This window comes from Spizellomyces punctatus, assembly GCF_000182565.1.
Source record: "Spizellomyces punctatus DAOM BR117 chromosome Unknown supercont1.1, whole genome shotgun sequence".
In the NCBI taxonomy this organism is placed as follows: domain Eukaryota; kingdom Fungi; phylum Chytridiomycota; class Chytridiomycetes; order Spizellomycetales; family Spizellomycetaceae; genus Spizellomyces; species Spizellomyces punctatus.
Window position 1 is genome coordinate 1,697,647 of NW_015971537.1, and position 12,267 is coordinate 1,709,913.

General features: G+C 49.9%; 2 protein-coding genes across 2 annotated transcripts; both read right to left on the bottom strand.

The window, feature by feature from the left end:
* Positions 1-380: 380 nt before the first annotated feature.
* Positions 381-9,201, bottom strand: SPPG_00656 (uncharacterized protein; the record flags this gene model as incomplete). The annotated part of the gene is made up of 4 exons (XM_016748983.1): positions 381-7,632; positions 7,770-7,954; positions 8,019-8,411; positions 8,489-9,201. 4 exons carry the CDS (start codon positions 9,199-9,201, stop codon positions 518-520), a joined length of 8,406 nt encoding a protein of 2,801 aa, XP_016613008.1. The 3' UTR covers positions 381-517.
* Positions 9,202-9,721: 520 nt separating this feature from the next.
* On the bottom strand, positions 9,722-11,678 carry SPPG_00657 (uncharacterized protein; the record flags this gene model as incomplete). The annotated part of the gene is made up of 4 exons (XM_016748984.1): positions 9,722-10,359; positions 10,418-10,583; positions 10,648-11,440; positions 11,512-11,678. 4 exons carry the CDS (start codon positions 11,676-11,678, stop codon positions 9,722-9,724), a joined length of 1,764 nt encoding a protein of 587 aa, XP_016613009.1.
* Between the last annotated feature and the right edge of the window lie 589 nt (positions 11,679-12,267).

Below are 12,267 nucleotides of genomic sequence, written 5' to 3' on the forward strand. Positions count from 1 at the left end.
GTAATCTGAACACATAATCGTCCCAAAGGGCTGCATGGGAAGGGTTTTTATAGATGCTTCAACACAGGAAACGATGAGTTTGAGGCAAGGCAACAAGGACGTTATACAAAAAAGATTAACTCTATATATGCATGGTTGATGTTGTTTGTTCGAATTCAACTGTTGCTGCCAGTTGCCGCCGAGTCGTCTGGTTTCTCCGATCCTAATCTCTCGCCTTGGTAAGCCCAGAAGGGATGCTGAGTGGAGTCTCTCATTCTGCAATGTATTTACAACGTGCCGGGTGACGCTCGACTACATTAAAACAGGTGCGTGATAAAAAAAACATCATTGCTTCAAATTCCATAAAGATATCATCCAACAGACATGAAGAAAACACAAAGGTGAAATAATATATCAATAGAATTCTAGCAATCAAAAAAAAAGTATTCAATAAGATGCCACTAAACACAACAATGCAACATACAAAAAAGTTCTATATAACCTACATACGCTACCCAAAACCAATCACATATATACCTCAATCACTATCTTCATCTTTACCCCGTCCGCCCCACCAAAAACTCCTCTTCTTCTTCACCTCCCCATCCTTGTCCTTCTCCTTCCCTACACTCCGTGTTCGGCTCTTGCTTTTGGTACGCCCTTCCTCCTTGCTCCCACTTCGACCTCTCGAAGCGCCTCGTGATCGTTTTGATGATGATGATGATGTTCCGTCGCGGTCTAGGGTGTCGTCGGGAGGGGGCGGGAGGATGGCACGAGACTCTTCAAGGTATTTCACGCGTTCCATCAACATTCGGATATTGTTTTGCGAACTATAGTTTTCTTGTTCGAGAGATTGAACCTGGTCCTGAAGGTCTTTGACTCGTCGTTTGGCGGTGGAGAGTTGATGTCCGAGTTCCCCAATGATCTCTTGTTGCTGGGCTAGTCTGTGTTGGTGTTGTTGTTGGGCGAGCTGGGTGTGGTGGCGGTTGGAACGAGGATCGGAGGATGGCGAATCTGGTTGTGGCGGATCCCGTTTGGCAGGTAGTGGTGACCCATCTCTCCACCGTTCGGGTATGTTTTGACGCGCTCCAGATCCGCGATCCCGAGTTTTCGCAGCGCTCTGTATGCGCTCGGGAGCACCCGTAAGAATAGATGAACGCTTTCCATCTTTCCTGGTCAACTCCTCAAACATTATCGAAGGCATAATCTCCTTTAGCTCCAATGGGGTGAGCCTGAATGTTCCACGATGGCCGCCTCTAGCCTTGCTGACTGCCGCATTCAGTGGCTGTGCTGCCCTTGCCTCCCGCTCCTTCTTCTTTGCCTCTTCCAACTGGTTCTCCAATTCAACAACCCGAGTCTGTGCCGCATTGGCGACACTCCGAGCCTTGACCAACTCGTACTCCATGTTGGCAATCTCATCGAGCTGTTTATTGACCCGATCCTCCAACACACGTAAGCGAACCGCAGTGCTGCTCCTACTGACATCCCGGAAAGATGTTTCAGAAGACGCAGAAGAGGAGGCTCTTACATCCTCGAGCTCAGCTTCTAGCCTCGCAACTGTATTGGCATCTTCCTCCAACTGTCGATCAGCAGCAGATATATGCATAGAAAGAATCTCAATCATTCGCAACAATTCTTGACGTTCGCGTTCTGCCAGACCGGGTCCTGCTTCGGTAGTCGCTTCGGTATCGTTGGTTCGGTCAGCAATCTCTCGAATGGAGTCGATAATGGAGGTAGGAGATATCGGTTCACCCGGCGACAAACCACGGAGACTGCTTCCTCCTCTTCTCCTCCTGTCAAATGAAGCGGACCGACGCGTATCTAGCGAGTCCCGTCCAATGTCTCCTTCATCCGAATCACGAAGGTCTGCTTCCCGACCAGTCTGAATCGACGGTGGCCGTGGTTTTGAGACTCTGGACGGTGGAGGTGGGTCAACAATGACTGGTACTCTTCGCTCTGCCTCGTTTAATTTAGCTTCAACTTCCTCCACCCGGTTACTTAGAGCTTCCACGACCTGTTTCAGCTCATCCCGCTCTGTAACAACCTGAGCGAGCTCGTCTTCCAACTTTGCCTTGTCGCCCAACTCGGTGCCCAACTGCTCAATCTCAGTACGCAGAGAGTTGCGTTCCGAGACGACCTCCGCAATCTGAGTACGATACATGCCGACCAAGACAGAGTTATCATCGCTTTCTTGGTCAGCCGTGGCGGATTCGTTGGGGACAACATCCCGTTCGGATTGCGTCTTTTCCATGGATTCAACCTTTTCGCGAAGATCGGTGGATTCCGCCTTGAGTGTTTCGTGAGTAGACGCCAGGGAACTTAATTGTGACTGCACGTCTTTGAGTTCCTGGTCCTTGGATTCCAATAAGGCATCTAGTTCTGCAATCCTTTGCAGCGCAGTCTCCTTTTCCTCCAAAGAAGAGTTCAACTCTTCGACCTTGGCTTCGAGCTGCTGCAACTTGGTCAACGCCTCATCACGTTCTACCTCCATACGCCCAAGACGATCCTCCATTTCCCGAGTACCAGCCACGGACAAGTCTTTGCACTCAATCATTTCCTTCTCCATTTCCGCGTTCGAGTGCTCCAATTCCTTCATGCGTACTAAAAGCATGTCACGTTCCTGCTGAGTATCGGAGAGGTTCTGCTCCAGTTCCGTAGCGAGAGCTTCGGCGGTTCGCATCTTGTTCTCCAAATCTAGGATAGTCGCAGCCGATGTGGTCTCCACTTGCGTCTCCGCAAGACCAAGTCCGTTCAAGAGGTCATTGCACTCACGGTCCAGTTGAGCTACATCGGCTTGCGGACGGGTGCTCTCAATCTCGAGCCCCCTCTCAGTTCCTTGCACACTCTCATTTTGCAGGTGCAGAATTTGCTCCTCAAGGGCGTTGACCTTGTCCAGGAGCTCATCCCGCTCTATAACGACAGCTTCACGCAACGAAGCAAGGTACTGTACCTCTTTTGCAAACTTTCCAATCTTGGCAGCGTAGTCCTCACAGTGTGTCTCTAATTGATGGACACGATCCATGAGGGCCTGCTTCTCCACTTCACTTTCAGAAAGCTGATTCTGCAAAGCTTTGTTACTCTCATCCCTTGCCAGAAGCCCTGACTCCAATTCAGAGGCCTCGTGCTCGTGGGCACGACTGGATTCAAGCTCCGTCGCTAGTTGGTCTTGCGTCTCTGTGAGGGTGACGTGAAGAGCTTCTAGCTGGGCTTGGAGATCGGATACCAGGTTCTGAGATTCGGATTGCAATCTACGTGACTCTTCCAGCTCACGCTGGACTGTTTCCAGTTCATTGACGTGCACGCTAGAGTCGTCCAATTGAGTACGCAAAGTGGAGAGCGCGGTTTGCAGGTCAGCGACATCAGCCTCCCGCTGTGCAAGTTCTCCTTGTTTCTCGTCCAACTCTGTGCGTGATGCAGTGAGTGCAGATTGCAAATCAGATACTTCAGCCTCCCGGTGGGCGAGTTCTGCTTGTTTCTCATCCAATTCTGTGCGTAAGCTGGAGAGGGTGGTTTGCAGGTCAGAGAGCTGGGTCTCCCGTTGAGCGGCTTCTGCTTGTTTGTCATCCAAGAGCTGTTGCAGTTGTTCCACCTTTTGGTTTTCGGTCTCTGCTTGCAGCGCGCGAGCTTCCTCGATGCTTCGTTGAGCTGTTTCCAGTTCAATGCGCAAGGCAGCGAGAGTGGTTTGCAGATCCGAGAGATCAACCTCCCGTTGGGCAAGTTCTGCTTGTTTGTCATCCAAGAGCTGTTGCAGTTGTTCCATCTTTTGGTTTTCGGTTTCTGCGTGCAGCGCGCGAGCTTCCTCGATGCTTCGTTGAGCTGCTTCCAATTCCTGGACGCGATCTGTGGACTGATTGAGTTCAGTGCGCAAGGCAGTAAGAGTGGCTTGCAGGTCCGAGAGATCAGTCTCCCGTTGAGCAAGTTCTGCTTGTTTCTCATCCAAGAGCTTTTGAATTTGGGCCACCTGTTGGTTTTCAGTTTCTGCTTGCAGCGAGCGAGTTTCGTGCAATTCTCGGTGGACTGTTTCCAGTTCACTGATACGTTCTTTGGATTCGGTCAGTTCAGTGCGCAATGCAGCGACAGTGGTTTGCAGTTCCGCGACGACAGTCTCCTGTTGAGCGAGTTCTGCATGCTTGTCGTCCAAGAGCTTTTGAACTTCTTGAACCTTTTGGGTCTCAGTTTCCGATCGCAGGGTGATAGATTCATGTAAATCCCGTTGGACGGCTTCCAGTTCATTGACACGAGCCTTCGATTCATCTAGCTCAGTAGTGAGGGCGGCGAGCGTGGCTCGCAGGTCAGAGACGACGGTATCCCGTTCGGAGATTTCAGTGTGCTTTTGATCCAAAAGCTGCTGGATTTCTCCTATTCTTGTTGTTAGCTCCTCGCATTCTTGAGCGACCACACCAAGCCGGTCATCTCGTTCCTTGACTCCATCGCGAAGATCCTGAACCAACGACTTTGCACCCGTCAACACAGTGTCCAATTCGCCATCACCCTCCACAATGCGATTCAATTCTTTTACAATGTCTTCAATCTTTTGTAGAGCCTCGTCACGCTCACTCGTGACAGTGGAGACATTGGCCTGTAGCACATCCAATTCAGTCTTTAGGACTTGAACCTCGTCCCTGACCTTGTCTTCCTTCAGTCCATTTTCAATTTGCAGTTCCTCCAGCTGTGTGACAAGAGCCTCTAAATCGCGTGTCTTGGCCTCTAGGGCAGCTTTCAACCCCTCAACCTCGTCAGCCAGCTGCGTACGATGCTGTTCAGAGGCAGCGTGCGCCTCTACAATTCCACTGTGTATGTCTTCCAATTCTACCAATTTAGTTCGCGCCTCAGCCAAGTCGCGGTCGGAACCAGTCCGCACGTCGTCGAGCTGGTGAGTCACCTGATCCAGTTCACGGCCTTTATCTAGGAGATCTCGTCCCAGTTCTTCCACCTTTTGTCTCGCGTCAGTCAATTCGGTTTCGTATCCCTCCGTCTTTTGCAAAAGCTCATCTATCACATGCTGCTTCTCCTCCAACTGCTTGGATAGGCCCGAGAGATCCGCCCGCAAACCTTCCAACTGCCCATCTTTCTCATCGACGCCTCTTTCCAGCTCGTCAATGTGAGCTGTAAGAGATTCAATCTCGCTCATTTTTGCATCCAATTGCTCTTCCAGATCAACGCGTCCACTGCGTAAAGTCTCAACCTCCTCCTCCAGTTCTTTGGCATGAGATTGTGTATTTGCAAGCTCTGTCGCCATATTATCCGCTTTTTCAGCGAGTTCCGACTGAACAGTATTCAAAGCAGTCTCATGTTCTTTCACAACCGCGTCCAACCGCCCAGCGGCATCCTCGACCTCCTTTTCCAGCTCCGCAACTCGCATTTGTAACGCCTCACGTTCCTTGTCTTTCTCATCGGACAAGAGAACCGATTGGCGCTTGGCATCGTGGATCTCCCTGCTCAGCGTCTCGTGGTGCGAAGTTGCTTCTTCAAGTGCACTTTTCAAGCTTTCCAATTCGGAGATGAGGGCATTGCGCTCTGCAATGATAGAGTCACGCTCAGCTTGAATGGCGTCTCTATCTTGAGCCGCGGTTCGGACTTTTTCATCGGCTTCGTGAATCGCAGAGGCCAGGCTATGTGCTTCGTGCGCTGCAGCTTCCAATTCGGAACGGAGGGTCGTGATTGCGTCTTCAGCGGCCACTAGTTTGGCCTGGGCTTCGGATGCCTGTCTTTGCTCGGTTTCCAAGCTTTGCTCTAGTTCGGCGGTGCGGGATGAGGAATCAGAGAGCTGATCTCTTGCCTTGGACAGGTCAGTATGGAGGGAGGTGATTTCGTTTTGGAGTTCTTTAAGGATATTGTCTGCTTCTGATCGGGATGTGTCGACAGCTTGTTGAGCTTTGTCAATTTCGGCTTCTAGGTCGGTTACGCGAGCTTGAAGGGTATGTTCAACATTGACCTTCTCATCACGCGCATGCTGTAAAAGTCCTTCCAACTCTTTAACATGCTCTCGCAAACCCTCCAAGTCACCCTTGAGAGTTTCACCGTGTTCGAGACTTCGGGTTGCAGTTTCCGCTGCCGCTGTTTTCATCTCACCAATCTCATTCTCCAAGGCCTTTAGATGACCTTCCAATTCTTCGACCCTGTCATCCCTTTGTACAAGATCGTTCTCGCGCTCCTTCAGCAAAGTCTCCAACTCTTCCTTTTCCTTCATCAAGGCTTCCATCCGTCCTTCCAGTTCTTTGACCCCATTGTGCAATTCCTCATTCGCCTCCTCCGCCATTCTCAGATTCTCCAAAACTTGTTCCACGCCCTTGACACGTTCCTCTACTTCTTTGAAGGCTCCTTCGCGGGCTTGTTCGAGGGCAGTGTTTTCAGATTCGAGTTTGGCAGCGCGTGCAACCGCATCGGATGCGACTTGGCGGAGTTGGGCGACTTCGGATTCCAGGGCGGCGTAAGCTTGATTTGATTCGGCGAGAAGGCTATGGAGTGCTGGCGGGTCGACGGGAGCGATGGTGGAAGTCGTGTTAATAGGTGCTGGTGGAACGTTGTGCTCGGCTTCGAGCTGGGAAAGCTGCGACTGGAGGGTCTTCAATTTGGATTGTATTTCTTCTCGTGCAACGCGGTGATCCTCTTCGGATCCTACTAACTCAGCGGTCCGGGTCTCCTGTTCGAGAAGTTGGTTCCATAAGTCCGAAACTGCAGCCCTCAATGATAATATATCACTGGGCGGATTCTCGAATGTGTCTTTGGTTGTTGCGGGGATAACTACAGACGGGGTGAAAGTTCCCTCAGCAGCGGGAGCAGCCCTCTCCACAACAGATGCAGCGGCATGAAGGTCCTGCCTTCGAAACTCTTCCAGCTCCTTCTCCAGTTCCGCTACTTTGATCCAGGCCACTTCAACATCTTTGCGCTCATTCTTCAACTCTATTACCTCCTCTTCCAAGAGTCTAACGCGTTCCCAAGGCCCACCACTGTCGGCATCCCTTCCCTCTCTCTCTCGCTCCAGTTCAGTCTCCAATCGTTCAACCTGATCTGCGAGAGCCTGATGCTTCGTCAGCTGAACTTCTAGTCCCGCAATATAATCTTCGGCACCAGCATTCAATGCCTTCAGTTCGGAAATCTCCTCTTGAAGAGCTTGTTCTGCCTCTTCAAACTCGGCTTCTCGTTCGCGAAGGCGAGTTTGGAGGGAGTCAACTTGCGAGAGATACTGGCGGGCAGCTAATGTGGTTTCTCGGAGTTCAGCGCGGAGTTTGCGAACGGTGGCTTGAGTTGGTATTGGGTCGTCGGTAGTGCTCACTTCGTCGGGGAGGTTGGGTGATGGTGAAATAAGGAGGTCGCGGATGAGTTCGGCAGAGGTAGCGGAGCGTGGACGAATTCGGTTTCGTTTCGGGAGTGGAATGGAGCTCATTGTTGAGCCGTTGAAATCTATGACAGAATCTTGTCCATTATGCAGCGGGACATCACTTGATTCTGATGGGGTGGCGGAAGGTGTTGGTGATGCGGCATAGATCCTCATCATAACCGATTCGGACTGCACCAAGGCAAGTTCGTTTGCGAGGTAATCGTTGCGTTGTCGGAGAGATTTCTGCGTCTGTGTCAAAGACTCTAGCTGCTTCTTCAACTCGTCGTTCTCCTCCCGCAAGCGATCGGCGTCGTTGGATGGCAATGGTGCATCTGCATAAAACACAAAAGGCAATTTGTTGCTGTTAGGAACAAAATGGTCCCAAAACCGTCCCCAACGCGTTCTGTTTCATAAATAACCAGCCCTCATTTGATTGGTCCGATTATGTAATGACTGACTAAGCACTTACGTTTTCCAACTTCGCCTTTCAGACGAGCGACTTGCTCTTTGAGTGCACGGACTTCGGACTGGTACTCGTGGTTGACAAAGGCCGTATTCCGGATATTGCGTCCTCTGTTGGCCCATAACAAGGTGTTGAGTGTTTCCCCAAGGTCCGCCTCACATGGCGAGATGCAGGCGATCATCGCGGTTTGGCTGTAGGCAGGACTTGTTGTTAGCGCCAAAACAAGTGACTTTTGCATTTAAAAACGGCCTGTACCTATTGCCTCCTAGCCCGTCCTGGAGCAATCTCGTCAATTTTGAGTCTCTGTAGGGTACATGAACGGGTCCACCTTGTCTGGTTGCCTGCTCCCCTCCCAAAGCATTAATGACATTTCCCAGCGCCAATAGTCCTGAATTAATTGAAATCCCTTCTCGTTGACGTTCTCCGACCGCTTTGGTGCGTTTAAGTCGCTCGGATCCAGCCAGGTCCACAAAATGGAATTTGGAGTTGACAATTTGCCAGTCGCCTGCGTCACCGGTATCGGCCGTATTGCCAGGGATCCATCGTCGTTGGCAGAGTTGGAGAGAGAAGATGGCGTGGGAGCGGGACGAGGTTTGATTGAGTGTTGTAGAGGTCGTTTGGCGGTGCTCTAATCCAGCTGTAAGCAATCTACGTCGTCGTATTTGAATAATCCAGTGAGCGTTCTGTTTCTACTCCATTTGCATTCTGCCTTCCACAAAACATACCGTAGTGCCTCCTCTACATTTTCGACATTCTCTTCTCGCGCACCCGCCCAATATATTCCACCTCTTGGATCCTCTCGGACAGTGACACCCTTCATAGGCGGCACAGTCAGCAAATCGATCAAGTCTTCATTGTACATCTCGATGAACGAGACCGACAAATCAAACTTTGTTTCTTCTCCACCCGTCTCGTGGCTGCCGTTGTCAATTGCACTAAAGATGTGTTTGATGGCTCTGGCGACGATGCCTTCGCGCGGATCATCCGCTTCTGCAGAATCCCATCCAAAACCGGCCACATCCATGGCAGTGCCCATCGTGTAGGTCTTGCCGCTTCCGGTCTGACCATAGGCCATGACAGTAGCATTGTAGCCCTCTAGGAATCTCTCGACCAAGGGTGCTACAGCTGCCTCGTAGACATCATGTTGTGAGTGGTCCGGTCCAAAGACCGAATCAAAAGTAAACCTTTTCCTGCCGTCGACGACGACGCTATTTGGTGTTGGAGTGTCATCCGAGAGGACCTGGACGACTTGCCGTGAGCCTCTGGATGGTTGTGAGGAAACGGGAGGGCGGATGCGGAGAGCGACTTTGATTGTCGAAGTTGTTGCTGTTGAAGAGGAGAGAAGTGTGGACGTGCTAGCTGTCGAAGCGACCGAGAGACGGCGTGGTGGCGGAGAGGGCGTCGATGGAGGTGTTGGTGAAGAGTTTCGGGCGGTCATGGATATCGTTGCATGCAACTGGCCTGGGTTCTACAGTGGCACCAAGAGAGAGAAGCAAGGAGGAGGTCAGCCTAGACGCTAAAGCACACTGATAGCGACCAAGCCAAAACAAAAATAAAAGGTCATGTAGGAATAATGATAATAATAACTAGTACAACAAAATTCATGTATATGAGATCACACGTCTTGGATGAGGAACATTTACGCACAGAAAAAAGAGGTTAAAGTGTCAAGTGTTCCAAAAGATGGCTTTTTGACTTGTGTGTTTCCGTGTCAATCCAAAACGAACGTTGAAATCGACTTCACTTTTGCCAATCGCACACACAGAGCGCTTTTTTACAATCCTTCCACCTCCATTAACCGTTAAAGCCTTTTGAACTCTCCATTTAAACAAAAAGGCTAAAAGAAAAAAGCGAACAAAAAAAGGCGCGCAATTTTGGAGGCAGATGTACACGCGCCCGGATTCGATCCCTCGTGGAATTGTTGGAACACTCCCAATCTCGCAGTGTTCAAAAACACTTCAAGCAGAAGCCATCTCTTGAGTGGGATGGACAAGGACCAACGCTCCATTTGGAATGGGTCGTCGTTTCTCTCCCGGGCCATAGATGGCCCTAGCAATAACCTCATCCTCATCATCACACTCGCCGCCAACGTCAACCTTTACGCGTCTTCGCATGGTCACTACTTTGAAGACGTTCGATGTTTGCTCCTTTTCATTCTCTGCCTTTTTCAGCTTGTCTTGCATCTCTTGGTGCTTGCTCTTTTTCTTTTGCCACCATCCAACCAACAACCAGCCACAAACACTCATCCCAATTACTCCCCATCCAAGAAAGAGTGTCACTTGGGACCCCCAGTCTTCCAACCCATCACGATCCGCAATAATGGTTGATATGTAGGACCACAGGCCAGCCAAATGCGCCCCAAACGTCAATATTCGGAGCTTGTGGAAAGTACAAGAGTTGTAGTACACGTCCAAAAAGAGAAGGGTGCAGAGTGTGAGTAGGCCAGTGGCCTGTGTACCGTGCGTATAGGTTGTCCGCGATGTCGATGTGTACCCAATGAGGAGATTCACTGCCAAGAATGCCGAATTGATGGTACGTTTGATGACAACAATGCGGGGAATAAATGTTACAGAAGATCGTCGAACGTGCTTGTCCGCTGCATGATGCTATATGAGCATTCAATGGCTTTATACTCCAAATCTTGCTCGACGTACCTTTGTAAGAACCGACAAAAATGGCCGATAGTCCAAAAATTAATAGACCGGCAAAGGCCATGGCGCCATACTTTTCGTGTTCGCCTGTCCAACAGGGTACATCAACGGATGGTGCTTCGGGTTCCGCATAATAGAGATACATGTTGCGTTGCCCTGTCTCTGAAATCTGCATGCAACCCGTTCAACTGTTTCGCACATCAGGACATCATTGACTGATATAAACGACCCACCTTTGTTCTACAATCCAAGACCGATAAGAGTTTGCTTACCACAGGTAGGTATGCAATCCCCGCAAAAAGCTCAAAAACTATCGTGCACAGCCAATGCCCAGGCTGCAAAAACTTTGCAATGGCATATCCCAGCAATATGGCATACAGGCAACAAACAGCGAATGCAGAGCCGGTCGCGGCGTAGAAGAGGCTAGGTCCCTTCATCTCATAGATACCTTTGCAAGTGACGTCCTCGAACCTGAAGCTTGATATGCGAACAAAGGCCCTGACAGCAGTTCCAAGGGAAGAAGTGCAAAGCCACGTATCCGTCGAAGTGCGAAATGCAAAAGATGTGAATTGGATAAATTCAATGATGGGCGCAAGAAGAGGAAGGGTATTTCTCCAGTGGAAGAGATTAATGCGCGATTCAGCAGGGATGCTAACCATTCCCAATCCCGGCTTGAGGAATGCGTAGAGGATCGTCAAGACCTGAACGGCGCCGATCATCACCAAAAATAAGGCAACGACAACTCCTACTCTCCATCCGCGATCAATCAAGCTGTCCATGACTGTACTGACGCCAGCTGGGTAGACGAGAAGGGCGAAAAATACAAAGAGCCCAACACCCCATGCCCATGGTTTCATCTCATTCTTGTAATTGTCTGTGTCGACCGCTCGGCGTGTGACTGCGGATTGGAAGACGACAGCAACGCAGAAAGGGCAATACGCAAAGAGGGATACGAAGATTGTGAGAGGTAAGGTGACAATATCAATGATCCTGCTTTGAAGTGTCGGTGGTTGTGGTGGTATTGCGCTGGGCATATCAAATGTAGTGTCATGGTGCAAGTAAAAGGAAAAAGCCTTGAAATAAACATGTGTGCAAACCTTTTAGATTCAGTTTTCGGCTCTCGTAAACTAAGCAAACTCCCTGTTGCCCCACTCAGTTTGTCACCCGGCTTCGCAGCATCTCCTATGTGAGCTATAGATAGATTCGTGATGCTATACACCTTCTCATTCAGTTTTGTTAAAGAAGGTAGCTTTTTTGTCGACATAGTGTAGAGGGACAGTTGACATTGCAGTGCAATACCCTTTTCCCTATTTAAGCCGTTCATGATCCGTTTGCGCGTGGAGGCATGCGCTGGTCAAGCAAGACCCTCAAAACATCAGGTAAGAGAGGTTAATGGAGCACCGAGTTCCGGTGTCCATGGCTTTGGCTTCCCAATTTGGGATATCTGTATCTCCAGAGGGAGATACTTGATATGTCCCTGGGAGAGGAACTCTGAAACCTCCCTTCCTGTCTGCCATGGTCTATCGGTGATAGTGTACCTCGCGTATATGCTGAATAATTATTGCAGCAAAACCTTGGATTAGATCTTGCAGTTTGCATCTGTTAGGGTGTTCTGTCATTTGCCATTTAGATGCGATATTTGTTCTTGTTCTATTCTGTTATACCATGCGCTTGTCGTCTCCAAGATCCATTCTTTAAGGGCAGCAGACATCAGAGGCATAAACCCAACATGCGTCATTAGTATACTCCTTATTCCTCACCTCACTTTCAAAACCTCAAAGTTCAACATTGTATGTGGGCAAAAAAGACTGTCAGTCTGCACATAGATGCAGCCACTGGATCGAATGAGATGA